Consider the following 25,686-nt stretch of genomic DNA (forward strand, 5'->3'; position numbering starts at 1 on the left):
AGGCAGCCCATTACAGAAAACATATTAAAAACATAATTCAGAACTGTGTTAACTTTAAATGGAATGCCAAGCATCTGTAAGGTAGGAGGCATGTGAATAAGAATGGGACAGAGGGTAGAACCCTGAATAGGGTGATAGATGGCCTGGCTTCGAATCCTATTTTTGTCCCTCGCTCACCTTCCTTGGGCCTCAGGCTTCCTCTCAGTAGACCAGATGGCTCTAAGGTTTGCTAGAGTTTGGCACTTCTTCCCATTGTTTTGCTTTAAAATTAGAATAATTCAGTTAATGCCACTGGTATTTTAAATGTATTTATGCAAAATCATATTTAGATCTTATATAATCTCTTCAGAAGGTAAATTTAATGAGGCATAAATCATTGTGGGTATTTTTAATGTTCAGATATTGTAAAATGGAACCAAGAAAGGGTAAAATTAGTAATAAGGCTTTCGGTCCCGTTTTAGAAATGTCATCCTTCTTCTAAATGGGGGCGGGGGAGACCTCATTTGCCAAGTTGTACTGAGCGGAAATTTGTCAAATGTAAGTCCACTTCATATCCACTTAGGCCAGCCTGCTAGCCCTTGTCAGAGAATGGCAGGAGCCCAAATCCTTGGAGGGAAAGGGTGCGGAGAGCCTGCCGCGGGTCCCCACCCCCGTCCCTAGGGGCTGGCTGGACAAGGGCTGTGCTCACACTACACAGGAAAGGGGCTGACAGTGATCTAAGTAATGAGGGACAAGAGATCCCGGCTCCAGTACCAGGCAAGTGACCACAGTGGTGCTGGGCTTCCAGAGAGCCTCAGGGTAAGACTGTACAGCACAGAAGGTTTGGGGACGGTCCAGGAAATGTCTTGGTCATTGTAGAAAGAGCAGAAAAATGAAAGAAGAAACTGCTTGCTTGGTGAGCGACAACCACAGCCTCAGGGTAGGGTTTATATAGCCTGCCTACCCCCTGCCCCCTCTTGGGAGAGGAACAGCCCTCCAATCCTGGATGTGTCAGAGCATGTGACATGGTGAGGACCCAGTCAGAAGGTTGGAGTCAAAGAGACCAAAGCCCTCTCGGGGCGCTGCAGACTGTCAGCAGGAAGCAAGAAAGCACCGCCCTGGGGAATGTGCCAGAACCAGTTGGGTTGTGAAGAAAGAAGGCCTGGTTCCTAAGAGGAAGGGACCTTGGTCAGGGGGGAAGTGCGAGCGACCCATGTGGCCTGCTCTGACAGCTGACTAGAGTTTGGGAGCTCCTCTGTGGCCAGAAATTGGCCGGCTCCCTAACCAGCTGCTGCTGCCTCTCAGCCAAAGCTGGCCCAGAGAGGGTCGTGCAGGAGCTGCTCCCCACTCTAGCACCACAGGCCTTGGGTCTGTAGCACCAAGGCATGGGTCTCTCACCGACCTTGAGGGATGTGTGGGCAGATGTAGCTGCACCCCCACACCGGGCACAGAGGCTTTATATGTCTCCTCTCGGACTTGCCCACGGAGGACCCTCACCCTGCACCCTCCCAGGAGCAGACTGGCACTGACCTTGCAACATGATCCACCATCTCATTCACTCTCCCAGGTGCCCCACAGGTATGCGCCTGTGGCCTGGTGGCCGAGTCCAGCAACCCCCAGGGAGGTGGAGGTCCTGAAGGTTAGGCCCCCGCGAGGACATAGGCTTCATGTGGCCCCCACCAGGCACTTTTCTAGGTCGCTCTACTCTTTCCAGGCTGGCTGCCGTACCCTGGAACTCCACCAGCACCCCGCTCAGGGGAGTTGGGTTATCAGTAAGTTTGGGGATCAGCACCCCTTCGGCCCCACCTTCCCCACCTCCTCCCTGGCCTCCCATCCAGCTTGCCTGGTTTGGTTGGCCTTGAATAAGATAGGCCCTGCCAAAGCCCAGGTTCCCTTTTGGGCTGTGATAGGGGTTTGCTGCCCATCGTGGCAGGTCTGACCGCTGGGGCAGTGGGGCATACATAGGTGAGGCACAGGCGGGGCATAGGTGTCCACACCTGCCTGACTGGGGCTGTCCTGTGGCCTGGCTTCCTATGAGAAAGGCTGGCACAGATGAGTGGTCCTGGGGCCAACTTCCCTCAGAGGCCTCCCCCACAGTACCTGGGGTGCCTTTTGCTGGAACACACTTGGCTTTCTTGGGGTGCTCCAGTCTCCAACTGACTGTGGGCATGAGAGGAAGCCTGTCTGGGTGCCAAACCCACCTCACCCTACCGAAGCCAAATGGCCTGGCTCCAGCACACCCTCCTCTGATACCCGAGATGCCCTCGCCCTGGGCACCATGACGCTGGCACAGACCCTCCTTTCTTGAGCCCGTTAGGGACTGGAAGTATTGCCCAGACACTTCCTGCAGATCACTCATTCCTAGGAGCAAAAAATCTGCAGAAAACTAAATGGTGAGGAGAAGGAGTCCCTTCATTAATCTGTCTAGGCCCTGCTGAGTTAATTGAGGTAAAACCAGTTTCCTTACTGCTGACTTGCAGGGCTCTGCAAACGGGCTCCTCTCCCCTGTGAGTCTCCAAAACAACTAGAGGAGTTGCCATAGTTCACAAACCAATTTGACCAAGGAAGCCTTCTAGGAAATAGAGCTCTTGGGAGTGGTTTTTCAAGCTCTTGGAATCATGCTGGAGGTCAGGCAATCACAGCTCCTCAAAACGACAGAGAGGCCTGAGCCAGGTGGCACTGGTCAGCAGGCCTCAAGAGCTGACTGAGCCTCCCTGTGTTTCCAGCCTACCCGTGGGATCGGTCCAGCCTGAAATCCATGCCCCTGGACCTGCGGCAGTTTGAGAAACTGGACAGCTATGCCTCACAGGTAAGAGAACGAGCCCCTCTGTATAAGGTGACTTAGAGTTTCCCAAGTCAAGGTTATGAAGCCTCTCTTCAGGCCCCCTCCCCGCCACATGCATTTGGAGGCCCTCAGAGAGATGGCCCGGAGTGCCTTTTCACATTATATGGATGGGGAAAAGAAGACCAAGGCATCAGGCCCCTACCCAGGACAGAAGGCCATTCCATCCCCCCAATACCACCCAGAGTCCTGATGCACCCACCCCAGGCCACTCACACCCTGCAAAGGCCTCACTTGCAGGCTCCTCTGGCCAGCCCTGTCCTGCCTCGCTGCCGGTGGCCACTTAGGTGTTGCTGCTACTGAACTAGGCCATCCCCAGCCCATGATGGAAGCAAGCCAGAGGATGAGGGAGGACCATGGATGCAGCTGGCTAGCACCCATTGCAACCACAGCCATGCTCACCCCTGGAGCATATGGGCTGTCAATGGGTCACATCTCTGGGTCCAGGCTCATCTGGGATGTGGTTAGGGAGCAACAGCTACCTGAGCTGAAGCACCAGAGGCACACTGGGGTCCTGGGAGCCAGGTGGGAGAGTTCACCACAGAAAGTCTGATTATAAGGGCCAAAGAGCTGGACCCATTGCTCAAGTCTGAGTGAGCCACTGTAGGCTAGTAAGCAGTAAGATCCCCTGCAATCTAAAGAGACCACCCTACGGTTGGCACATAGTAGGTACTCAGGAACCTTGTTTGTTGAACTGATGAGTAGATGGATGGGGGCATGGATCCAGAATCACGTTAGAGGCAGGGTCATCAGTAGGGGGCCACCAGCTGTGCTGGCAGGATTAAGTGGGAACACTGAGAGCAGAGAGGAGTGGTCAACACTGAGCTGGCGGCAGAGGGAGGACTGCATCCCAGTGTGTGTGAGGGAGGTGGAAGGCAGGTGGCTCACAGGCTGCCGGACTGAGTGACAGAGGGTGGGACAGCAGCTCATCACAAGAAGCAAGTCCCAGGGGCTGACAAGTTTGTTTAGGGGCAGTGGGCGCTAGCAGCTGCGGAACAGCCAGTGGAAGTGAGCAGCAGGCAGCCAGGTCTCGAAGCCCAGAGCCTTATCCGGCCTGGAGACGTCTGGGCAGGAAACACTGATTCAGGAACCAGCAGATTTAGCTAAGAGCTGAAGCCAGAGGGTGGGTGTCATTTTAGGGAGGACAGGGCAGGAGGTCCAAAGGCCCCTGAGCCATGTGAGGCCAGGGCGAGACCAGGAGGGATCAATGTTCTGGAAGGTGCAGGGAGAGCTCCCTGAGGGCATGGATGGTCAACAGCGTGAGCTATTGAGTCTAGTCAAGTGAGGTTAGGATGGACTCATTTCTACTATGTCAGCACTGAAGTGCTTCCTACCCCCAGAGGGGTGGTTGGACAGGGGTTGGAGCCTCAGCCCGACTCTTGCAGGCCGAGGAGCAACGCAGGGATGGAGGAGGAGGGAGTGAAGACCCCACAGGAGCCGGCAGAGGAGGGGAGGCTACGTGTAGACAGCCCTGAGGAAGAGATTTGGGGAAGAGGTACAGACAGGAGGGGACGAGGCAACCAGGACTAGAAGGGAGGCGCGAGGACACGGGTGAGCAAGGGCACTGCCAAGACGGGGCCCGGACCGAAGGCTGGCCGAGAGGCTGGCTGCGCCGGAGGGAGAGCTCCTTAGGGGAAGTCCTGCCTGAGCCTCGTTGATCTGAGGCCAGGTTGTCTGAAAGGACGAGAAGGGGGCGGTGTCAGGGTCCGAGGATCGTGGGGTGCGCTGCAGTGGCCGCTGGGAGGGACAGGCCAGGCTACTGGCCAGGCTCCGGGAGCGGTGTCGGGAGCCCAGCTGAGGCCAGAGACCCAGCCACGGAGCAGTGGGTGTCCGGGGCCAGCCAGACCCAAGTAGAACCAGGAGGTGGGGACCAGAGGCACAGAAGCCATGGGGTTAGGTCAGAGTCAGCCAGGCTGGAGTCAGGCGCTGTCCTCCGCCCTGGGAGAAAGACAAAGACAAGAACCATCGGTTTGGAGCTGGACACTGAACAAAAGGAGGCAGACAGCAGCTGGGTGGGTAGGAGACAGAAGAAAGGTCCAGAGGTCTCCTTGTGGTCACACAGTGCACCTGGGGTTCTGATGTGAGTGGCAGAAAGGGTCCGGGAGCTTGGGGAGTACCTTAGGGTGAGGGCTGGTGAAGGCATGAGCAACTGTCACGGAATTAGGCACCCAGTTGCCCCAGCTTCTCTAGAAAGATTAAACATGGTCAGGGGTGCCTTTCCTACAACCCCAACTGTTTCTCCTCCTGAGGGCCCCGGCCAGCAAACCTCATTTGTTCCTTCTTTTTTTTTTTTTAATTGTGGTAAAATGTATAGAACATAAAATGTGCCGTGTTAATAATTTTAAGTGTACAGCTCAGTGGCATTGCTTGCATTCACTATATTGTACAACCATCACCACTATCTGTTTCCAAAATCACCCCAAACAGAAGCCCTGTGCCCATGAAGCAATCCCTCCCCATCCCCCCTGGTACCCTCTACATTACTTACTGTCTCCCTTAACTTACTCTCCATGTTCCGTTTAAGTGCAATCATGTAGTACGTGTCCCTTTGCGTCTGGCTTATTTAGCATCCGTGATGTAGCATGTGTCAGAACCTCACTGCTTTTCATGGATGAATAATATTTCGTCGTGGAGACACACTACTTTTGCTGACCCGTTCATGTGTGATGGACACTTGCATTGTTTCTGCCTTTTGTGTATTGAATAATGTTCGAGTGAACACAGGCGAACAAGTATCTGAGTATCTGTCTTCAGTTCTCTTGGGTATTTACCAAGGAGTGGAATTATTGGATCGTATGAGAATTCTCTTCAGCTTTTTGAGGACCCGCCAAACTGTTTTCCACAGCAACTGCACCATTTTACATTTCCACTAGCAATGCACAAGGGTTCTAATTTCTCCACATCCTTGCTGTCTTTTTTACTACAGCCATCCTAGTGGGTGTGAAGTGATTTCAATTTGCATTTCCCTAGTGACTAATGATGTGGAGCAGCTTTTCACTGGCCATTTATATATCTCTGAAGAAGTGTATATTCAAGTCCCTCATACATTTTTTTTTTTTTTACTTTTTTTCCTTCACCCATTTTAAAACTGGGTTGTCTTTTTGTTGTTGAGTTTTAGGAGTTCTTTATATATTATGGATATTAATCCCTTACCAGATGCATGATTTGTGAACGTTTTCTCCCATTCTTTGAGTTGTCTTTTCACTTTCTCAATTTTGTCCTTCAATTCCCAGAAGTTTTTTATTGTCATGACTCCCAATTAATCTATTTTTTCTTTTGTACTTTGTGCTTTTGGTACCATATTGAAGAATCTGTTGCCAAATCCAAGGTCATGACGATTTACTCCTGTGTTTACTTCAAAGAGTTTTAGCATTTAAGTTCTTTTATTTAAACCATTGACCCTTTTTGAGTTAATTTATTTAAAGATTTATGTATTTATTTTGAGAGAGAGCGAGAGCAGGGGGAGGGGCAGAGAGAGAGAATCTCAAGCAGGCTCCCTGCTGAGTGTGGAGCCCAACACAGGACTGGTTCTCACAAACCTGAGATCATGACCTGAGCCAAAACCAAGAGTCAGATGCTTAACCGATTGAGCCACCCAGGTGCTCCCAGTTAATTTTTGTATATGGTATGAGGTAGGGGTCCAACTTCGTTCTTTTATATGTGGATATCCAGTTGTCCAGCACCATTTATTAATGAGACTATTCTTTCCCCACTGAATAGACTTGTCATCCTTGTCAAAAAAAGTCAGTTAGCCATGGATGTACAAGTTAATTTCTAGACTCTCAATTCCATTCCACTGGCCAAATGATCCTTATGTCAGTACCATAAGCACTGACTTATTTTGTTTGTTTTTTTTTTTTTTTTTCACTGACTTATTTTGATTTTGATTTTGATTTGATTTTGATTTTGATTACTATCGTTTTGTAGTAAGTTTTGAAATCCAGAAACATGGGTCCTCCAACTTTTTTATTCTTTTTTCAAGATTATTTGGACTATTCTGGGCCTGTTGTTAATTTCATATGAGGTAGAGGATTGCCTTTCCCATTTCTGCAAAAAAGGCTGTTGGAATTTTATAGAGATTGTGTTTAGTCCATAGATTGCTTTGGGGAGTATTGACCATGAGTAGGAGCTGCTACATCTGCCCAAACGTCCATCTACAATGCTGGCCCCAGGGTCTGTGTGACTCTTGGGCCAGTGACCCAGCTGGTCGGCACAACCTGATATGTCCAGTCCCCAACCAAGGGTTGCTCTCAGCCTAGCCTTTGTGCCCCTGGCCCTCTCCTCCTCCTCCTCTGACTGAAGGGAAAGCAGCGCTGGCTGCAGGTGGCAAGGCACCGAGCTCCCACAGTTCACCCAGACCCTGACATAGTACACCCCTCCCATTCCCCAGGTGACGGTCAAGAGTGGCCTGGATGAGCTGGTGAGTGACCTGCTCCAGGAAGCCCACAGTGACCTGGAGAGGGTCCGCGTGATCTGGATCTGGATCTGCCACCACATAGGTAGGCCCACCTGTGGTGCCACTGGCTCTAGGACTCCTTGATGCCACTCCTTGCAGGACCCTGTCCCTAGGGGAGCCTCTCTGGGATTCACTTGACCACTAGTGTGCATGGAGTTAGATGGACAGTGGAGAAAGGTTCCCAGATGGCTAGGTGAATAATCAAAGACTAACCAAGGAGCATAAAACTCAGTCTCCATAAAGGGTCATTGGGTGGGGGGATCTCCTGTGGCCATCAGCCCAGAGCCAGTGACCAGAGCTAAGGCCCTTCACCCAGCAGCAGCATTCCCCCAGTCCTGGCTTCCTGGTAAACCTGCTGCACAGACCTGAGAACACAGGACAGAAGGTCATCTCCAGAAGGATGCAGAAGATTCATAACTGTTGGAAAGTTATTGCAACACCAAGAGGTTTCTTACAGCACCAGTGCCAGGAAGAGTGGGCTCGCCTCTCCCTGCTCCCTGTTCCCACACCCATGACCTCAGCCCCGCCTCCAGGCACTCAGAGCAACCTCAGGGGACCTGGGCCTCTGCACCTGTCCCCAGCTCTGCACAGGACAGCCTTGGGAGTCTGGCCAGGGCAAGCCAAGCCCCGTGGGTGGTTGCCAGGGAGATGCTGGATGCTACCCCTTGCAGTCAGTGGAAGAGCCAGTGGTGGGGTGGACTTCTAGCGTTTTCCCTGTGACCCCACAACCAGCCGGGCTCTCCTGATCTGCTGCCACTGGGCTTTACCTTTGTCCTCTAAAGCAGCAGTGAGGGATGCAGCTTAGAGGGTGAACTCACCGGACACAGGGAGGGTATCTGAACATAGGGCCTGAGAGGCCATTTCCTCCCCCTCCACCACCAGCAGCTCCACTCAGCCTCGGCCTTACAGGGGCAGAAAGAGAACATTAGGTAGGACTCCATATACTGCCTGCCACCCTCCCACATGTTCCCTTCGTGCCCAGTGGCCACAGTGATTCCTGCCTCAGGGCCTCACCCCAGGCCTTAGTGACCCCAGGCCTCTGTTAGTGACCAGAGAGAGACCAGACAGGCTGTTTAGCGGCAGCTCAGAGCGCCCCCTGTGGGTCAGTGTGAGGTCTGGAAGGTGGCAGCCTCAGCAGGGATGGGTGAGCAGCCTCAGGGGAGCTGCTGGCAGAGCTGTGTGGTGGGGACAAGACCAGAGCCCCCACCCCTAGTGCTGTCTCGGCCCCCTTCCCTCCCAGCTTCTCCCCAGAGGCCCACCGAGCCAGGCCTGCTCTGCCAATGCTCCGCTCTTCCTCTAGCCACCTGTGCAAGGGGGTGACATTTCCCAGCACTGGCCCTGGCTGGGCCCTGGTTCCCCTCGGCCTACAGTGGTTTCTCTGGGACCTGAGGGAGGCCAGCCCAAGTGGTGCTGAAAGCACAGCCAAGGGCGGGAGGGCAGTGCTGCCGGCCACAGACCCCCTCTGCTCTGCATAAGCTTTGGTCGCCTCCCCGGACCTAGCTGTTCACAGACGCCTCTGCCCTCCAGAATACGACGTCGAGGCGGCCCAGGAGAAGGACCGCCAGGCCTTCAAGCCCACCGACATCCTGCGGACACAGAAGACCAACTGTGATGGCTACGCTGGACTCTTTGAGAGGATGTGCAGGTACAAGAGGGGTCCCCCAGTCCCGGGCTGACCACCCTGACACATCCCTTCCTCCCTTCCAAAGCGCTGTGGGCCTTCGCCCACATGCCAGGCCTGAAACTTGAGTTTGCAAACTCTGCTCTGGAATCCAAGTGAGTCCTGAAAAGGTCAATTTCTCCCTTTTTAACACCAGCATAATTGACTTTGTACCATCTGCCGGGCTTCGCGATGCATTAACATAATGGCAGATGAATGCACAGAGATAATTTGGTTATAAAAGGCCCTTTTTCCACCTTCGCCGATCTCTGCGCAGCTGAAGGTTAGAAGAATGGCAGGTCTGAGAATAGGAGGACAGTGGCTGCTGATGCCAAGGGGACTGTGAAAACCTGTCCTCGGGGCTGGCACGGGGGCCCTCTCGCGGGGGAAACAGATGATCTCCTACCTGAAAAGATTTGTCAGTTGGAGAAGCTGAATAACTAGGAAGCAGCTTTTCTCTTGGAGGCGTTGGGCTCCGTTTTCATTGCTCTGGGAATGAGCACCTGGCCAGGTTGCCCGGGTGGGTGACGACAGGAGAGTGGCTGGTAAGGAAACCACTTGCGTACAGAGACACCGTTGTTGGTTCAAGGTGACCTCAGGACACACTTCAGGCAGGGGGAGCCCCACCGACCCCACAGCTTGCTCTGCTCACTCTCCAAGGTCTGCTGGGTTCCCCAGGATCAATCAGTCAGCCCTGGAGGCCATTGAAAAGTCTCTTTCCCAGGGAGATGGATAGGCTTTGCCCACCATCTCTGCAGGCCTCTGGGAGTGGGTCTTCTCGGGCACCCAGATGTCAGCCCACCAGGACCCAGGTGACGATTCATCAAACCAAGTGTAGCAACAGACACGAGTCCACAGTGGGGCAGCTGTCGCATGTCGGAGTTGTACAGGCAGCCCAAGACGTCCTGCTCCTGTCTAACTCCCAGTTGTCGGGCCTCCCACCCCTCAATGCCACCACCAAGCATAGACATGTGTCTGTTCCCATCTTGCTCCAGCCTCCTGCTTGCTCCCCGCTCTTCACTTATCCCACCTACACACCCCACCGCTAAGACCACAGTCCCTGAGGCCACCAGGGCAGGTCAGCCTGAGGCCTGCAGAGGATGCCAGCCCCTCAGCAGCCCATCCACCCCCCCAGAGCTAGTCCTTCCCACCCTTCACATTCCTGCCCCTGCTTCTGACCCAGGCACTCCAATATGCCGGGGGGCCTCTCCAGGATGCAGGATCCTCACTGGCCCTCTGCCCAGACTCCCTAGGCCCTGGACTCCTGAACAAGACCACAGGCTCCACTGTCTTACAAAGTCCTCCAAAATCTGACCTCCAGCACCCTTCCAGCCCTACCCACTGTGCCACTGGCTGCACTTACGTGTATTCAAGCTCACTCTGCTCCCCTATCTCTAATGCTCCTTCCAGCACCACCCCAGGATGGTCACCCCACCTTCCTCTCCCTTGATATCATCAGCACGCCTTGTTCACAAGCTCCTGTCTTGCCTTATGCTTTTATTTAATAACTTTCCCAAATCAAGGGAAAAAATACTTTTTAATTATAAGTGACTTATAAAATGTATAGGAGCAGAAAGAAAATTGTTACTCTGACCACTTTGAGATAACACTTCACATTTTGTCACATTCCTTTCCATACCTTGTTCTATCACATACATGTTACCTGTGCTCACTTTTCCTTATATGTCTTGTGGGTCTAATATGTCTTTTATGTGTCTTCAGGCACTCGCTGTTTCTGCTTCCCCTGTGAACGCCCATCTCAGACCCTACACACCATAGGTCCGCAATGACAGGAAATGATAAGATATTCCTACCAGATTTGTATGACATGGCCTTCCTCTCTTTAAACAATGGACTAACCCTCAGTCTATTTTCAGCTCTGTTTGTGCCTGGCATCTTTCAGAGTGTAATTTGCATCTTAGTTGGCCAACTTGAAAGCACTCAGGATTTTCAATCCTAGGATACATCCTTCTTCATCCAGTATAAGCTTTCCAGCATGATATAGAAGGGTGCCAGACTCAAAGCCAGAAAGACTTTTAGAGTCCTCCGTCCCCCTTCCTTAATTTCCAGTCCTTGATTTACTACTTGTTAGTTTTGTGCCTTCTGAGGAACAAACTGAGGAACTTCTCAGTTTTCTCATCCGTACATGGGGACTGTACTGCCTGCTGGCAATGCTAGGGCTAAGTGAGAACATGCAGTTTGGAGTTTGTTCACCTGATTTTGGGGTGGTTGTGTTTTATTTTAACCTTGCCTGTCTTTCTTGAGTCTGGGAATGCTGTTGCTCTGTGGAACTTTCCTACAGACACACATCGACTCAGAAAATTGACACTTGCCTTGAGTGAATCTGTCAGCTTTTTGGCTTAATCCAGATGCTTAACAATGGCCCTATCCTGGCCTGCAGCTGATCATTAAAACAATCCCAACATTTTACATCATTTAAAGCTAGGTTCTAACCTGGCAGTTAGCATGTGAAAAACTCTATACTACCGCTCAGACGGTTAACAGTAGCTCACGGTCCCTTGGAACCCTTTAACTTTGGCTTTAAAAATCAGTAACCTCATCTATGCATCACTTTCCTAATTCCCCACCTTCCAAATAATTGCCGAAGGTTTGGTAAATTCATTAGCGGAGTCCTTAATAACAGAAGACATGTAATCCACACTTGCTGATTTATCCCGGCTCGGTCGCCAGGGCAGCCTCTTAGCAAGAGTAGTACCTATGCGGCCTTCATTACTTCTGTCTGTCCATTCTGCCTCCTCGCAATGGCCTCATTAAAGACTGATTGAATAAAGTAATTTGGTGGGGAACTCAGATATTTTTGCAGCATCCTTCATTTCCACATTGTCTTTCCCAAGTAAGCTATGTGAGTTTTTTTGTTAGTGCTGTTGCTTGTAACTGCTGGTCTGGTTTCTTTCTGACTTCCCATCACCCATCATTAATGTCCCTTCTTTTGTCTCAATCCCCCTTGGCCTTAATGAATTCTGCTGAACTTCCTTGGAGAGGCCAAGCTTAATTTCCCAGATTCCTGCCCCCAACTTAGCCCCCAGTAGAACGCTTCCCTCTGTTAGCACAGCTCCAGCCACCATCAGCTACTAGGGTTTCCAGAGACTTGATAAAGTCAGGAGCTTATTACCAGTTTGAGACTTTGCTGCCGGAGAGACTGGTTGTCACCAATCAGATGTCAGCCTGTTCCCCATCCGTCCTCCTGCTGTCACAGAGAGCAAGAGCAGCGGCATGCTTCTGCTCAACATGATGTCCCAGACGATCCCAATACATCGGTTGGTTCCAAAGGCCCCAAAGGCCAGGACTGACCATCTCACCCTCCTGGGAGAGGCAGATACCCTGGATAACCTGAAGTTTTGCCCAGATCTCTGACTTTGTCAGATAAAGCCTCTAAAAGGGACATCTGAATTCCCCTGCCCTTGTAGATACATCAAAGGATAGTGCTTACAGAGCTGAATGATGTCACTAAATCAAACCATTCTTTGATTTTACTCCACCCACATATTTATAAATTAAAATGAATCTTGGCATACAAAAGTGCTACTATAATACAAAGCCTCCTGAACTGTGTGCATCTGGACAACTGAGTCCTGGTGCTGCTCTGGCCACTGGCTGGCTATATGTCCCCGGGCAAATCAGCCTCCCTCTCTGAGTCTTCACTTGTCAGAGAGGAGGGCCCTGAAGTCACACCCCAAAAGGGCCTCAGAGTAAGAATAATTACTGTAGTTATAGTTACTGACCTCACCATAAAGGGTGGTCCAAGAATACCGTATGGCAGGAATATAGGCACCATCAGATTTATAAGAAATCAACTATGTAAATAAACTGTGAAACATGATACATGGCTATACTTGTCCTGCTGCAGTATAGAAATCACAAAATTTGGGGGAAGCCTGGGTGACTCAGTCGGTTGAGTAGCAGACTCTTGGTTTCAGCTCAGGTCATGATCTCAGAGCCGTGAAATCGAGCCCCACATTGGGCTCCCCATTCAGCACAGAGCCTGCTTAAGATTCTCTCTCTCTCTCCTTGTCCCTCTGCCCCTCCCCCTCGCTCATGTACTATAAGTAAATAAATAAATAAATCTTTAAGAAAAGAAAAAGAAAAAAAATCACAATATTTTCATCAAGGTACACACAAAAAAAGAGCATGCTTCATTGCCTCTCCCATTGGTACATCCCTCCCTCCCTCTCTTATTTTCCACATGGCTCACGTATTCTGGGAGGAGATCAGAGTTGGGGAAGTACACTATGGTCAAAGCCTGATGCCTGCAGAGCTCATTGGCCACCCCGGACAGTGCAGCCACCCTGCTGAGGCCTGGCAGTGGTGTGGCTAACACAGTATTACACGGTTCCCACAGCAGGACCCGGACCATGTCTGTATAAAATAATAGTCACAGACTGGATCCACCAACTCCTCAATTGATACCACTGGTGTTGGCAATCTAAAAGCTATCAAAAGTAAAAGCCAACTCTACAACCTGAGATTATTAGATAGATGTCCTGGGATGATATTTTAGGCTCTAGCATGACTAGTCAGATCTCATTAGGAAGTGGAAACATTTCTCACTTTCTGTCCCTTCTTCAATACTCTCCTAGATCTTTCCAGCAAATTCCTCTTCCTTTGGGTCTCCTTAAAATTCTGTATCACTAGCATTTTAGTGATGCTTCACATATCTGCCCCTCTTGCACCTATCAGCACATCTAGGGAAGCCAGTGAATTTTCCTTTCAGAATATTTTATTTTATTTTATTTTTAAGATTTTATTTATTTATTCATGAGAGATAGAGAGACAGAGACATAGGCAGAGGGAGAAGCAGGCTCCCTGCAGGGAGCCCGATGTGGGACTCGATCCCGGGACTTGGGGTCACTCCCTGAGCCAAAGGCAGACGCTCAACTGCTGAGCCACCAGACGTCCCCAGAATATTTTATTAGGCTATAATATTTATTATATGAAATGAGATGATATATGATATTATTCCCTGGTGCCTGGTACAGTGCTTTGCACGAAAGGTGGTGTCTTTCGATGGCATGAAATGGCTATGGGTCATCCTGACTAGCAACCAGCAGCTGGAATTACTAGTTCCACAATTTTGTGAGAGAATTATGGATTATTAACAATAATGCTTTACATTATGACTTCTTTGTCCAATCCATCTGGCACATTGCTTCCAGGTAGTAAAATACCCTCATGTCATAGTCAAGCATGGTATAAGCTCACAGCTAAGTTTTCTTTTTCATCTTTATTCTGCCCCAGGCATTCCCCATGGCCTCCCCAGCTTCCCTTCAGCTTGTCATAGGAGAATCACCCCCCTAGAGACCATTTAATCCAACATTTCTTTTGGTCCATCGTGGGCCTGGCAAGGTCACCCTAGAGGTGACCATGTTACTGAGACTGAGCCCTGATCCCCTTTCTCAGCCCAGGGACCACCCCTCCGGCCACCCACTTCTGCTTCCTTCTGCCCTTCCCGGGCTTGGGGTCAGGATCTCACTGCTGCTCCCCGACCTGGCTCTCAGAGCCTCCCTCCACTCCATCCCTCGGTGGGAGGGTAGCCCCGGGCCCACTGGCCAGGCCCATAGCTTCTCCCGGGAGGACACTCAGCCCGAGTTCCAGCCGGCCACACTGCCCACAGCAATGCCTGCTCCGTCTCACTGCAGTGCTGACGGGCCGTGTGGATGTGCAAGGCCCTCCTTCGGGCCCAGACCACAGCGGGCCATGAGCGGAGGCGGACCTAGTGGGCAGCGTGTGCAGAAGTCCACAGCTCCCCGCAGCCAGCACACCTACCCCAGAACTGTTTCCAGGTCTCCACTTGTCCCTCCACACGCGCCTGGAAATGGATGCGCACAGACGTTGCTGGCCAAGAAAGGAAGATAACTCACTGAAGAATGTAATCTCAAGTAGTATTTATGGCTTTTTTCCAATTCTAAAAGTAACACCTAATCACTACTGAAAATTTAGGAGATACAGAGAAGTTTAAAAAAGAAAATTACACTCATCCATAATCGCATTACTAGGAGAGCAGGTGCAGCCCGCCGGTCTCACTCTGCCGCCCTCCTCTGTCTGCCTCTCGCCCTGCACGCGCACCCACGCACCCACGCACACGTGCACACACACACTCGGGCCTTGTGCTGATGGCCCGGTTGTATGAGCTTTTGTCAGTTAACATCGTGTCAGGAGCATGTCTTACCCCATACTTCCTCTCACTCACTCTGGGTGGGTGGAGCCCCACCTGCCAGGGAAGCCCCCCAGTCTGCTCCTCTATCCCGCCCTTCTGGCCTCACTCTCATCCCAACCCCTCTGCTGCCTGGAAACGTATCCAGTTCCGACCCCCAGAAGCATCCTCTCACCACCCTCTGCAGCTAAGGAGACCGGGGACTCTCCAGGCATGCACGCTGCACTTTCTTTCCCCACCCGTCCAGGCCTGCCCCCCCCCCTCACTTTGGGGCTCCTTCTTGGCTTCCTGCCTCTGGGCTGCCCTTCTGCTCCAGGAGTGGGTTTCGGCCTGTACCAGCAGAAACACCTGACATCCCAGTCCAGTCCCTCTTGCTCTCTGCCCCGCATTCCCCAGGTGCTCCTAAAATCCAGGGGGCCTAGCTGCTCTGTTCTTGCGGCATGTCCTAGACAGCCTGGGAGGCCTGGACCTCCTCCTGTGAAGCTGTGGGCAGAAGGGCACCTTCTGCACCCTGCCTGCACCCTGCAGAGGAGGGAAGTTCAGGCAGACGTGGGAGGGGGACACTGTTGTCGTGTGCGGGTGGAGCGACCCCGTGGCAGGGTGGGGTGTGGAAACTTGCAGACCCCCCATTTTGCTTCACGGATTCTCTCAGCAAATGATAAGCAATATTTAATCCAGCATTCTAGTGGTTAATTGAATATATGTTTTTGGGGCACCTGGGTGGCTCAGTCAGTTGAGCGTTTGACTGAATTTCAGCTCAGGTCATGATCTCAGGGTTGTGAGATTGATCCCCACACTGGGCCTGGAGCCTCCTTGAGATTCTCTCTCTCTCTCCTTCTGCCCTTTCCTCCACTTGCTTGCAGGTGCGTGTTCTCACACTCTCTCTCTAAAAAAAAAAAATTAAAAAAAAATAAAAGAAAAGATTTAGAAACCTATGTTTTTATAGGGAAAATTTCCCCTGTTCCTATTATGGCTGCAGAGCCATCTTCCCCATTACCCTGAGAGGCTCCGTGGCCCTGTTGCTTAGAGCACTGGAGTCTGCAGACCTGGTCCACGGAAGGACCCTGGCCCCCAGAGGCCTCCAGGCCTGGCTAACACCCAGTGTACAGAATCGGTTCATCTGAGGGGAGTGCAGACTCAGCAGGGCAGCTTGCGTGATCCTCAAAGGGGCCCTATTTAAGGAGCCACCAGAATAGCCTGGAAATCATGGACTGTGTTTTTATTATGCCAATCTGCCAGAAGTGGAAGGAGAGAGTCTTAAAAAAGGAACACCTTTTTCTAATTCACACAAAGACCCCCAGGGGAGCAAGCACAGGGCGTCCCCTGGGGCAGATAGTGGTCCACTCTGGTCACTGCCAGGTGGTGGGCAGGGCTGCTGAAGAGGAGAGCCAGCTGGTCATGGAAAGACTCTCGGGGCTCTTGCATTGGCCTTGGGGTGGTGCCTCAGGGTTTCGGCTACAAATGCCCACATGGGAGCTTGCCCAAGATTTCTGTGGTCCCCATAGGTGACCTTCACCAATCTCTCACTGCCCAGGCCACAGAAAGTGGTGCCAGCATGGTTGTAAGCAGTGGGGGAGCACACTGTCAGAGGGCCAAACAAGTCAGGCTGGCTGGCCCACGTGTCACACCTCAAGGGACATCCATGGGGGACTCCAAAACTGCGGCCAGGACCATCAGTCAGCAGACTACCTTACTGCACTGCAGTGGCCCTGGTGGTCAGACCTGAGCCATCTCAGCAATGGGCCAGTCTTCCCCAGTCAGGGCTGCAGACACTGGCCAGCCTGCCCCAGCTGTCCCCCCACGGATGTCCTAAAACAGGACATAATGGAGAGACTAGGGCTGAGCTTTCTCCTGAACCCTCCTATCCAGCCCCCTCCCTCATCACCCCACTTGTGTCACCCAGACCTAGCTCCTCAATTTAGAGCTGCTCTGATACTTCGAGAACATCATTCTCTCCCTGGTTTCCATGTTCTCGGGGTGATCCTCGCCACGGCACCCAGTGTCCTCCCAGAGGGCTGCGGGGAGAGCACTCAGGCAGGTTCTGTCTGGGGAAGAACGTTCCAGAAGTGATTTGCCCCGTCCCCTAGGAGGAGCCGGCAATGGGGACTAAAGCCAGTGGGTGCCAGCAGGACCAGCCAGCCCGGTGTCCCCCTGTACCTCCCTCCCCGCCCCAGCCCTGGGGATGAAAGTCCTCAGGCTGTCTGTATGGGACCGTGTGAAAGGCAGGGAGGGACTGACACGCAGCAGACAGGCCTGCACGGGGGGCCATGGACAGAGTCCCAGGCAGTGGGCAGCCCCGGCGGGAGCCCGCTCTCAGACCCCTGTCCCGCCGCCAGGATCGCCGGGGTGCAGTGCATGACTGTGCCTGGCTACTCCAAGGGCTTTGGCTATCAGACGGGCCAGAGCTTCTCGGGGGAGTTTGACCACGCCTGGAACGCCGTGTACCTGGAGGGGAGGTGGCACCTGGTGGACAGCACCTGGGGCAGTGGCCTGGTGGACTCTGCTACCTCCAAATTCACCTTCCTGTAAGTATGAATCTGGGTTCTGTTGGTGGAAATGGGGGACACAGGTGAAGGAAGCAGCAGGTGGGGCAGGCCAGGTGGGAGGGCAGGGAGAGCCAGGTGCGTGCTGCCGGCCACCCCAGCCTTCCTCGGGCTCTGAAATGAGCTGGCCCCAGGCCGAGAGGAAGGGCCCAGACCTTTTTGTCACCTCACCCTCCACTGACTAAATCCCTCCTCTGGCTCCCCATTGCTCCCTCTACCCAAGTGCTGAAAGCCCAGCATTTATTTGCCCACGGGCCATACAAGAGAGGCAGGCAGGGCTGAGAAGCTACTGAACTATCAAGATTCCCTCCAGGCCTTTGACCCATTGACCATATTGTAACGCAGGGATGCCAGAGTTCTCTTCCTGGTGTCTGTTTCCCCCAGACACCAGGGCTCCTCCGCACTGAAGGCAGCCACATCACATCTCGGAGGAAGGGGTTATAGTTTGTGGGAAGGGGGCTGTGGGTGCCCAGAGTCCCTGTGAGCCGCAGTGGGGCAGGGTGGTGGGGTGCAGGGCACTGGAGCACGTCTGTTCTCCAAGGCTCTGGCCAACTGTGGTCTTAACCTTAAAGCCATGACCTTCCTCATGGATCATGACATCTCTCAGCAGCTCAGATTCCTTTTTATCCAGAAGAATGAGAGCATTGTCTCTGATTTTTGCAGTCTAAATCTCGACAGTCCTGCACACAGGCCAAATACAAGCTAAGAGTGAAGCTTCCCCATCTCAGATGAGTCTCCGTGTTCTTCTCCTGATCCCCATCACTAACCTCTAGGGAGCTGTGTCTCATTGGCCCTGGGGACCACAGGAGGGCTGCTCACCCAAGACTCCCTGCCTGCCGTCCCTCCACCCTGATGGCTGGGACCTCGTCCATGGGTTATGCCTTTGCTCCCTCAAATCTCTTTTTGGCTTTGAGTGTAGGGGGAGCCCATTCCCCACCTGGACACAGCTCCACGTGGGCTATGGCCTTCTCTTAAAAGGGGCCTCAGATCCTGCCATGGCTTCTATTTCTGGAAGCAGCCACTGAGGAGCCATCTGCAGTGCCCATGTTAAGGCTGGAAATAGTGCTTCTTCCCCTTGGGTTGTTGGCAGGACCCCTTCTGTGGATGTGTTAGGCCAAAGAAGGCCCCAGGGATCCCCCTGTGAGCCCCCACCTGCTTCTCCACAGAGCTGAGGCCTACTCACCCTATATGGCTACTGACCATCTTCCTCCCCACCCCACTTCTAGATACAATGAATTCTACTTCCTCACCCATCCCGCACTGTTCATCGAGGACCATTTCCCAGACAACAAGAATTGGCAACTGCTAAAACCACCTCAATCCCTGAAGCAGTTTGAGAACAACATGTATCACAAGAGTGAATTCTACAACAAGGGGATGCTGAGTGCCCACCCAGAGACTTCTGTGATCAAAACAGGTAAGCCCTGAGCAGGTGGCCAGCATGCGAGCATCAGAGACAGAGCAGCTTTCCCTGTGTCTCAAGGTATCTGGGCCTCCAGGGGACCGCCCTGCCAGGGTACAGCCAGGGTCCCTGAGCTTGGTGTAAGCAGAACGTATGTGCAGATGCTACTACGGCAGCCAAGGCCATGAGGCCATTGGGGCAAGATCCAGCCATAGGTCACATTTGCAGGGACAGGTACCCGCTCGCAGCAGCATAAACCAAAAACGGGGTGCATAGGAAGTCCTTGGGTTTCCCTAGCCCCTGAGGGCCACACTTACAGCCCAACCTGTCAGGGAGCCAGGACTGGAGGGTCCCCAGCTGGATGAGTTTCTCCCAGTTCCCAGAGCCAGTAAAGGACTGCCTCGGGCCGGGCTGTACCCACCCCCAGTTCAGGTTCCCGACAGGAGTTCCCAAACTCCTGGCAAAGAGCTCCTGCTGGCCCAGCCAAGCAGGGATCTCCATGTCAGTGGTCTAACCAGCTAGTGGGAGAGCAGCGTGGGTCTCCCAGGACACAGGACTGGGGGGGGGAGGCGCTTTATTCAGGAGCTGGAAGAGTACAGGCACCGCCACACACAGGGACAGACATGCTCTGGACGGGCACAGCAAGCCCTCCAACGTCTGAGCTCAAGCTCCGCTAGACGAGGGCTGGCCCCAGAGGCGCAGCCTGCCTTCCTCCATGCCCTTCCCTCACAATCTCAGATGCTCACTCTGCCTGCTTCCCTCCTGGAGGCAGAGGCCAGCTTTTTCCAGCCAACGTCCCTGGGAGTAAGAAGTGCAGGACACCTAGCTGAGCTGTCCCCACGGCTGACCCAGACTGACCTTTACTCCCCAGGTCCCCACAGGGGCCACAGGCACCGAGCTAAGTGTGTTGTGCACTCTGAGGTTTAGGGGGAGCCAGCTGTGTGGGAGAGGGTACAGAACTGTGGTCACGAGCCTCGCAGAGCTAACCACAGAGGACTTTGTCTTATGTACGTCCAAGGCCCTGGCACCTGGTCCAAGGCTGGGCACATAACCTGGACAGGCTCCAGGGCTCAGCACAACCTAGTCAGTGTACCTACCCCCCACCCACCCGCAAACACACATACACACACACACACCACTTCAGCAAAGGCCTGCCTGTTGGTACCATCTCTGCTAATGGGGGTGGGGTGGGGGTGGGGGTGGGGGTAGAGGGATGTGTATTCCCAGGAGAGAAGGCCAAGCGCACAGGCCACCTGTGGGTGGGCCTGCAGGTGAGCCCCATCCCACACTGTAGAGTGATAGGGGCATGGGGAGCACAGGTGTCCCCAAGTTACTTCCAGCTGATTTGTCCCTTCCACCTCACAATGGCTTCCTTAACCAGTTTGCGGAGCTCTCTTGAATACTTTTTTAAAACTACAAATACCTGGAGGCTCCTGCTGCTAAAATAACAGCATGAGGTTGCTATCTTTGAGAATGTGTTTCCTCTGTTTATATCGGATGGGGAGCCTGTTCTGTCTGGTGCAGGCTGTGGAACCACAGGGAAGGATGGACCAGGCCACACCAACATCAAATTAATGCCACGGAGTAGAAGAACTTGCCTTTGCAAGAGGCACAGAAATGTCAACGCTGGGTTTCTTAATATACAGTAATCTCAAATTTGATTCCATATTCATGATGCTTATTTAAAGAATATTTCTTTGTTGGAGCTACTTTCGTTAAGAGTAGGGATGCGGAGAAAGCAGAAGAGGGAAACAGGTGGGTGAAAGACAGGGAATGAAGAGGACAGGGGATGTGGGGAGTGGAGTACCACCCACAGGGGTGAGGGGAGGTGCAGGGAGAGGATGCAGGGGAGGATGCAGGGGAGGATGCAGGCTCCCACAGAGTCCCCGGAGTCGCCAGTCCTTCTTTCAAGTCTTCGGGCCATTCAGCTCACCTTGGTAGAGAATCTGCTGGCCCAGGTGCCCTCGTCAAGCCTGAGGAGTGCAGGAAAGGAGGGAGGAGGGCAGCTCCCCACAGTGCTCACCCCTGCAGGGAAGACAGACATCACAGAGAACGAATTCACTACAACAGTGCTGCTTCCTGAAGGAGATGTGGAGCTAGAAGAGGGGCTCCCGGGGGAGCTCGACCTCACTCCTCTGCAGTCAGACATTATGCTAAGGTCTTAGCAGGTTTAGGGGAAAGCAGTGGAGGGAAGAACATGAGTGAGGGCTCTGGGATGTGAAGGAGCCCTGGAGGATGTGGGAGGATGCTTGTGCGGGTCCTGACTCAGCCTAGGCAGGAGGCGACAGACTCTCACTGGTCTCCAAGCTGATGGTGACCCACATGAGTGAACCCAGGAGTTGGCAGGTAGATATTTTCCCAGGGGCCCTCGGGAGGCCCTGTGGAAATGCTGGGTGGCACTCCACCTCAAAGGTGAATTCCGTGGGATCTCACAGTCAACTCAGATGCAAGATGGAACAGGATGGGGCCATGAGCAGTTGAAGGCTGAGATGGCTTCTGCCCACTGAGTTGGCTTAGAAGAGGAAGTGAGGGGAGATTCAGACCAGAGAGACTCATAACAAGCCTGTTGCTCCTGGTCACTTTCCTTTGGAGGTAGATGTCCCATAGCGGCTGGAGGCAGTGGAGAAAGAAAGTAGACAAGAAAAGAACACCAAAGCACAAGGGGCCCCACAATCAATATACCAGAAAAGGAAGGAAGGGCAGCAAAGGGCTTGGGGTGGTGGTCAGCAGGCTGGGCTGGAGAGCGTGGTGGCTGCAAGGGGAGAAGAGGGCGTCCAGGAGGGCCTGCCAGCAGCCCCGATGCTCCAAGGAACTCACTGAAGTCTTTGGACGGAGGCCAGATGAGAGTTACAGGGTGGAAGAGGACCGCAGTGGGGAGGGGTTCCCTGCCAAGGTTTCTGGATGAGGAAGCCCACGAAGAAGCAGAGGGGAGATGGCCAGTGAGCTCCCATCTCTTCCTGCTGCCTGTGTGGGATTCTCACTGGCTGGCTGGAAGTTAGCACTGAATGCAGTAGCAGAGCAGCTTGGAGTCGGGGCCCTTGTGGCAGATTAGAGGGGACATCTTGGAGGTACTTGTCCCAGAGCCCAGGCATTGCCTCCGCAGAAGAGTACTGGACCTCAAACTGGGGAAAGGTGACTAGTGAGCATGGCTCTGGCAGTAGTCTGTCTCCTTCCCTCATGCTCATCTGTGAACACGAATGGGGCTGGGGAGGTTGCTGGGACAAGGAGCAGGTGTGGGGCTTCCGAGAGGAAGGGGCTTGAGGCTCTGCAAGGAGCCACTGCCCTCCCCGCCTCCCCCCCCGCCCTGCCCGTGGTCCCTCGAGACAGGGAGGACCAGGTAAGGAAATGCTCATGGGCTGCAAGACCAGAGGACTGACCACCTGTCCCTGAAAAACAGTGAGCAGGACAGAGGAAGATCACAAAACTGGTGGGCATGGGGAGAGGCAGAAGGAGAGTGGATGCCAAAGGCCCTCCAGAGCCGGGCCAAGCCACAGCTAAGTGAGAGTCCTGGGGTTGGGGCAGGAGTGGAGCGAGGAGGCAGTCGTGGCCCTGGAGCACAGCCTCTAGCGCACGATGGCATTCAAGCCAGGTTGTAAGGTCCTGTGTTCACCTGACAGCTGCTGGCAATGAGCAGATGCGGAGAGAGCGGTGGGAGGCAAGACTTAAGACCGGAAGGAGACACAGGGTGTCCAACGGGTCACGGGCCCTCCTTGCCCCTGGGCCCTCTACCCGGTTCCAGAATCAGGCTAAGCCTCCATGCAACCTTCATCTAATGAGAATCACTAGGGTGAGGCCAGCATCTACGGCTGGGGCGGATTTTCTCTTGAGACCCTCAGCTTTCAACTCCCTCTCAGAGAAGCACCTGCCGTGGGGAGGGGATCCTTTTAGTGTACGCCGCAGGTGGCCCGCATCGAGGTCTGGGATACCACCGTGATTGCTTAAAATCCATCGTGCTGAAAGTATTCACATCATGGAAATGGGCAGATGCTAGAGTCAGGGTCCCCCCGGAGAGCCAGTTGTCAAACATTTAGCAGCACGTCAGCACATATTGGATCCACCTCCCGACCCTGGTTCTGTCTCCGCAGTGAACGGGAAGGCCACCATCACCATTGAGAGCTGTGCCCCGACGCTCTTCATGTTTATGCTCAATGGCAAGCAGGAGCATGGGCTGCTGAGCCTCAGGAAGAACGGGATGAAGCTGGACATCTACCCTCCCACAGTGGGCACCCACAAGCTGCAGATCTTTGCCAAAGGCAACTCTGACATCTACAGCTCGGTGCTGGAGTACACACTCAAGTGCAACTACGTGGACATCGGTGTCCAGCTGCCCGCTGAGCTGCACCAGCCCGTGGGCCCCAGCTGGTTCTCGGAGCAGATGGGCATCGTGAAGCCCTCCCACCCCGACCCCATCATCCACACCAGTGACGGCCGCTGCTCCGTCAGCTTCGGTGTAGACGAGGGCATCAGCGTCCTGGCTTCCCTGCACGGGGACGAAGGCCCTATCACCGAGGAGACCGGGCGGCGCTACATCTTCCAGCTGCACCGAGAGAAGCGGGCGGAGCTGAAGGTCCAGCTGCCCCAGGCCGGCAAGTTTGCCCTCAAGATCTTCGTCAAGAAGAGGCTGGAGCCGGGCAACTACGTCTTTGTCTTCAGTTACCTTCTGTGCTGTACCAACACCAAGGTGAACTGGCCCATGTTCCCCGAGAGCTTTGGCAACTGGGGGCAGGACAATGAGTTGCTGGAGCCCCTGTCGGGCGTGCTTCCTGCCAACCGGAATGTCCCATTCAAACTGAAGCTACATGGTATCGCCAAAGCCCTGGTGAAGGGGCAGGACACGTGGCCCCTGACCCTGAATAGAGAGGGCTACTGGGAGGGCAGCTGCAGCACGGCCGGCTGCCAAGAAATCTATGTCATGGTGCTGGAGAACGCCAACCACAACTTCTACTCCTACATCCTGAAATACAAAGTGAACTCCCAGTGAGGCCTGGTGCCCGGTCACGCCTCCCAGAGGGCCAAGGCCAGACCTGCCCAGGGAGGGCCCAACGGAAGTGCAGCGAGCCCCGGCCACCAGCGAGTCTGCATGAAACCACTTCTGGGCCTCTGCCTCAGTCTCCCTGCCCCGCCGTGGAAGCTGCGATGTTTGTGTTCTGATGGCTTCGCTCAGCTGTGGCAACGGCCGAGAGGACTGAGGCAAAGGCCCTTTAGAAGAAAAAGGTGCTATGTAAATCCAAGGTATTGTAAACTGTACACCACTGCCCAGATGCCCCTTCTCGTATTCATGCTGTTGTTGTTTTTGTAGGGTTGATGTGGGAAAGCAGGCATATGGCCCCAGCAGAAAGCTTTGCACGTGATGGTGAGAGGACTCTCCTCTACGCCCCACAGGGACCCGGTCTGCGAGGCTGAGTCGTCGTGAATCACAGAACCCCTTTCAAGTAGCATCGGTGTTTCTCACCAATTCCTTGACCCCAGGGAGGGTTGGACGCCCATTTTTCCCAGACCTGACCATCCTCTGCATTCCTGCAGCCTCTTGCTCTTCAGGAGCCCTAGAAAAGAGAAGGTGTGAAGAGGAAGCCAGCCAGGCCGCCTCTGCCTGGAGGTTCCACAATCCCTGTATACTCTGGGGATGTGGCAATAGAGAAGTCGGAAGGGGGCCCCCGGTGCCCACTCTTGGGTGGCCTGGGTGGAGGGCCAGAGGGCGAGGGACGCTGCAGCAGCCCCACAACCTGAGTCTGAGGGTGTGAGACCCCAGACTCCGTGCTCCCAGACGAGCCCACAGGGCAGTTCGGTCCGGTTCGGTCTAGCTGGTGGTCCTCCAGGCCCTCTCAGAGCCTGGGTGTCAGGCCCTGGCCTGCACCTCCATAGGGGGAGCTTCAGGAGGCTGCTAGGCCCTTGGGGTGGGGGCTTGCGGACAACCCTAAATAAACACCCAAGCAGGGAGGCCGGGCAGGGAGTCGGGCAAATACCACAGTGTCCAGGAGACTCGGGAACTAGCAGGGCCCTGCTGGCCCCGAGGGTCCCCACGCGCGAAGCCCGCACAGGGGGACCGCCCCGCCCCGAGCCTCTGAGCTCGTCTGTCCCCCCTCCTTCCCCGCCTTGCTCTGACAGGAGAGACCCTGGGGTCCGCGTGCACCTCCCGGCTGCCCTAGGAGCCTGGGCCCAGCGGCCTCGGCGGCGCCTCAGGCCCGTGTTGCCATGGCAACGGCAGAGAGGAGGGAAGGGGAAGGGGGAGAGGCCCGCGTGGCCACCGCAGCACCCCGCAGCGCCCGCCCCCTGCAGGTGCTCCCGCCCCCTGGCGCCGGCTCCCCGCCCCTCCCGGCTCAGCCCCTCACCCTGAGAGCGGGACACTGCCCCGTCCCCCTCCCCCACGCTGCTAAATGTCCCCAGGCTCCGCGACAGCCAGGCCAGCCGCTGCTCACGCCTCCTCTGCCTTCATTCTCACATTTGTGTATTCAGCAAATGTTCACGGGGCACTTAATGAGCACGGGGCTCTGTGCTAGATGCCGGGGTTAGGGGGGACCAAGGGGGTCCCGCCCCTGCCATCTCGGAGCTCAGGGTGGGCAGCAGCAGCCTCCCCCCAACAGGCCTGCCTAAGGCTGCGGGCTCCGGAGGCTTCAGTCCATCCTCTCCCCGGG

General features: G+C 54.1%; 1 protein-coding gene and 1 long non-coding RNA gene across 4 annotated transcripts in view; one reads left to right on the forward strand and one right to left on the reverse strand.

Moving 5' to 3' along the window:
- Positions 1-25,686, forward strand: part of KY (kyphoscoliosis peptidase) — a 48,224-nt gene that overhangs the window by 20,774 nt on the left and 1,764 nt on the right. The window contains exons 6-11 of the mRNA XM_077865062.1: positions 2,706-2,788; positions 7,212-7,320; positions 8,805-8,922; positions 17,446-17,634; positions 18,879-19,069; positions 23,140-25,330. Coding sequence (XP_077721188.1) covers positions 2,706-2,788; positions 7,212-7,320; positions 8,805-8,922; positions 17,446-17,634; positions 18,879-19,069; positions 23,140-24,035 — 1,586 coding nt within the window. The 3' untranslated portion in view covers positions 24,036-25,330. The remainder of the gene's footprint in view (positions 1-2,705; positions 2,789-7,211; positions 7,321-8,804; positions 8,923-17,445; positions 17,635-18,878; positions 19,070-23,139; positions 25,331-25,686) is intronic.
- Positions 14,154-25,247, reverse strand: LOC144293864 (uncharacterized). Of its 3 annotated transcripts, XR_013361239.1 has the most exons (4): positions 24,507-25,235; positions 20,988-21,079; positions 17,555-17,653; positions 14,154-15,995 (listed from the first exon to the last, which is right to left on the reverse strand). It is a non-coding gene; the product is annotated as an uncharacterized LOC144293864 (long non-coding RNA). The 3 variants fall into 3 exon arrangements; XR_013361241.1 differs by lacking the exons at positions 14,154-15,995; positions 17,555-17,653 and having other exon boundaries at positions 20,372-21,079; positions 24,507-24,597; positions 25,018-25,235; XR_013361240.1 differs by lacking the exons at positions 14,154-15,995; positions 17,555-17,653 and having other exon boundaries at positions 20,373-21,079; positions 24,507-24,597; positions 25,185-25,247.

The sequence above is a fragment of the Canis aureus genome, chromosome 22 (genome assembly GCF_053574225.1).
Source record: "Canis aureus isolate CA01 chromosome 22, VMU_Caureus_v.1.0, whole genome shotgun sequence".
NCBI classification, from domain to species: domain Eukaryota; kingdom Metazoa; phylum Chordata; class Mammalia; order Carnivora; family Canidae; genus Canis; species Canis aureus.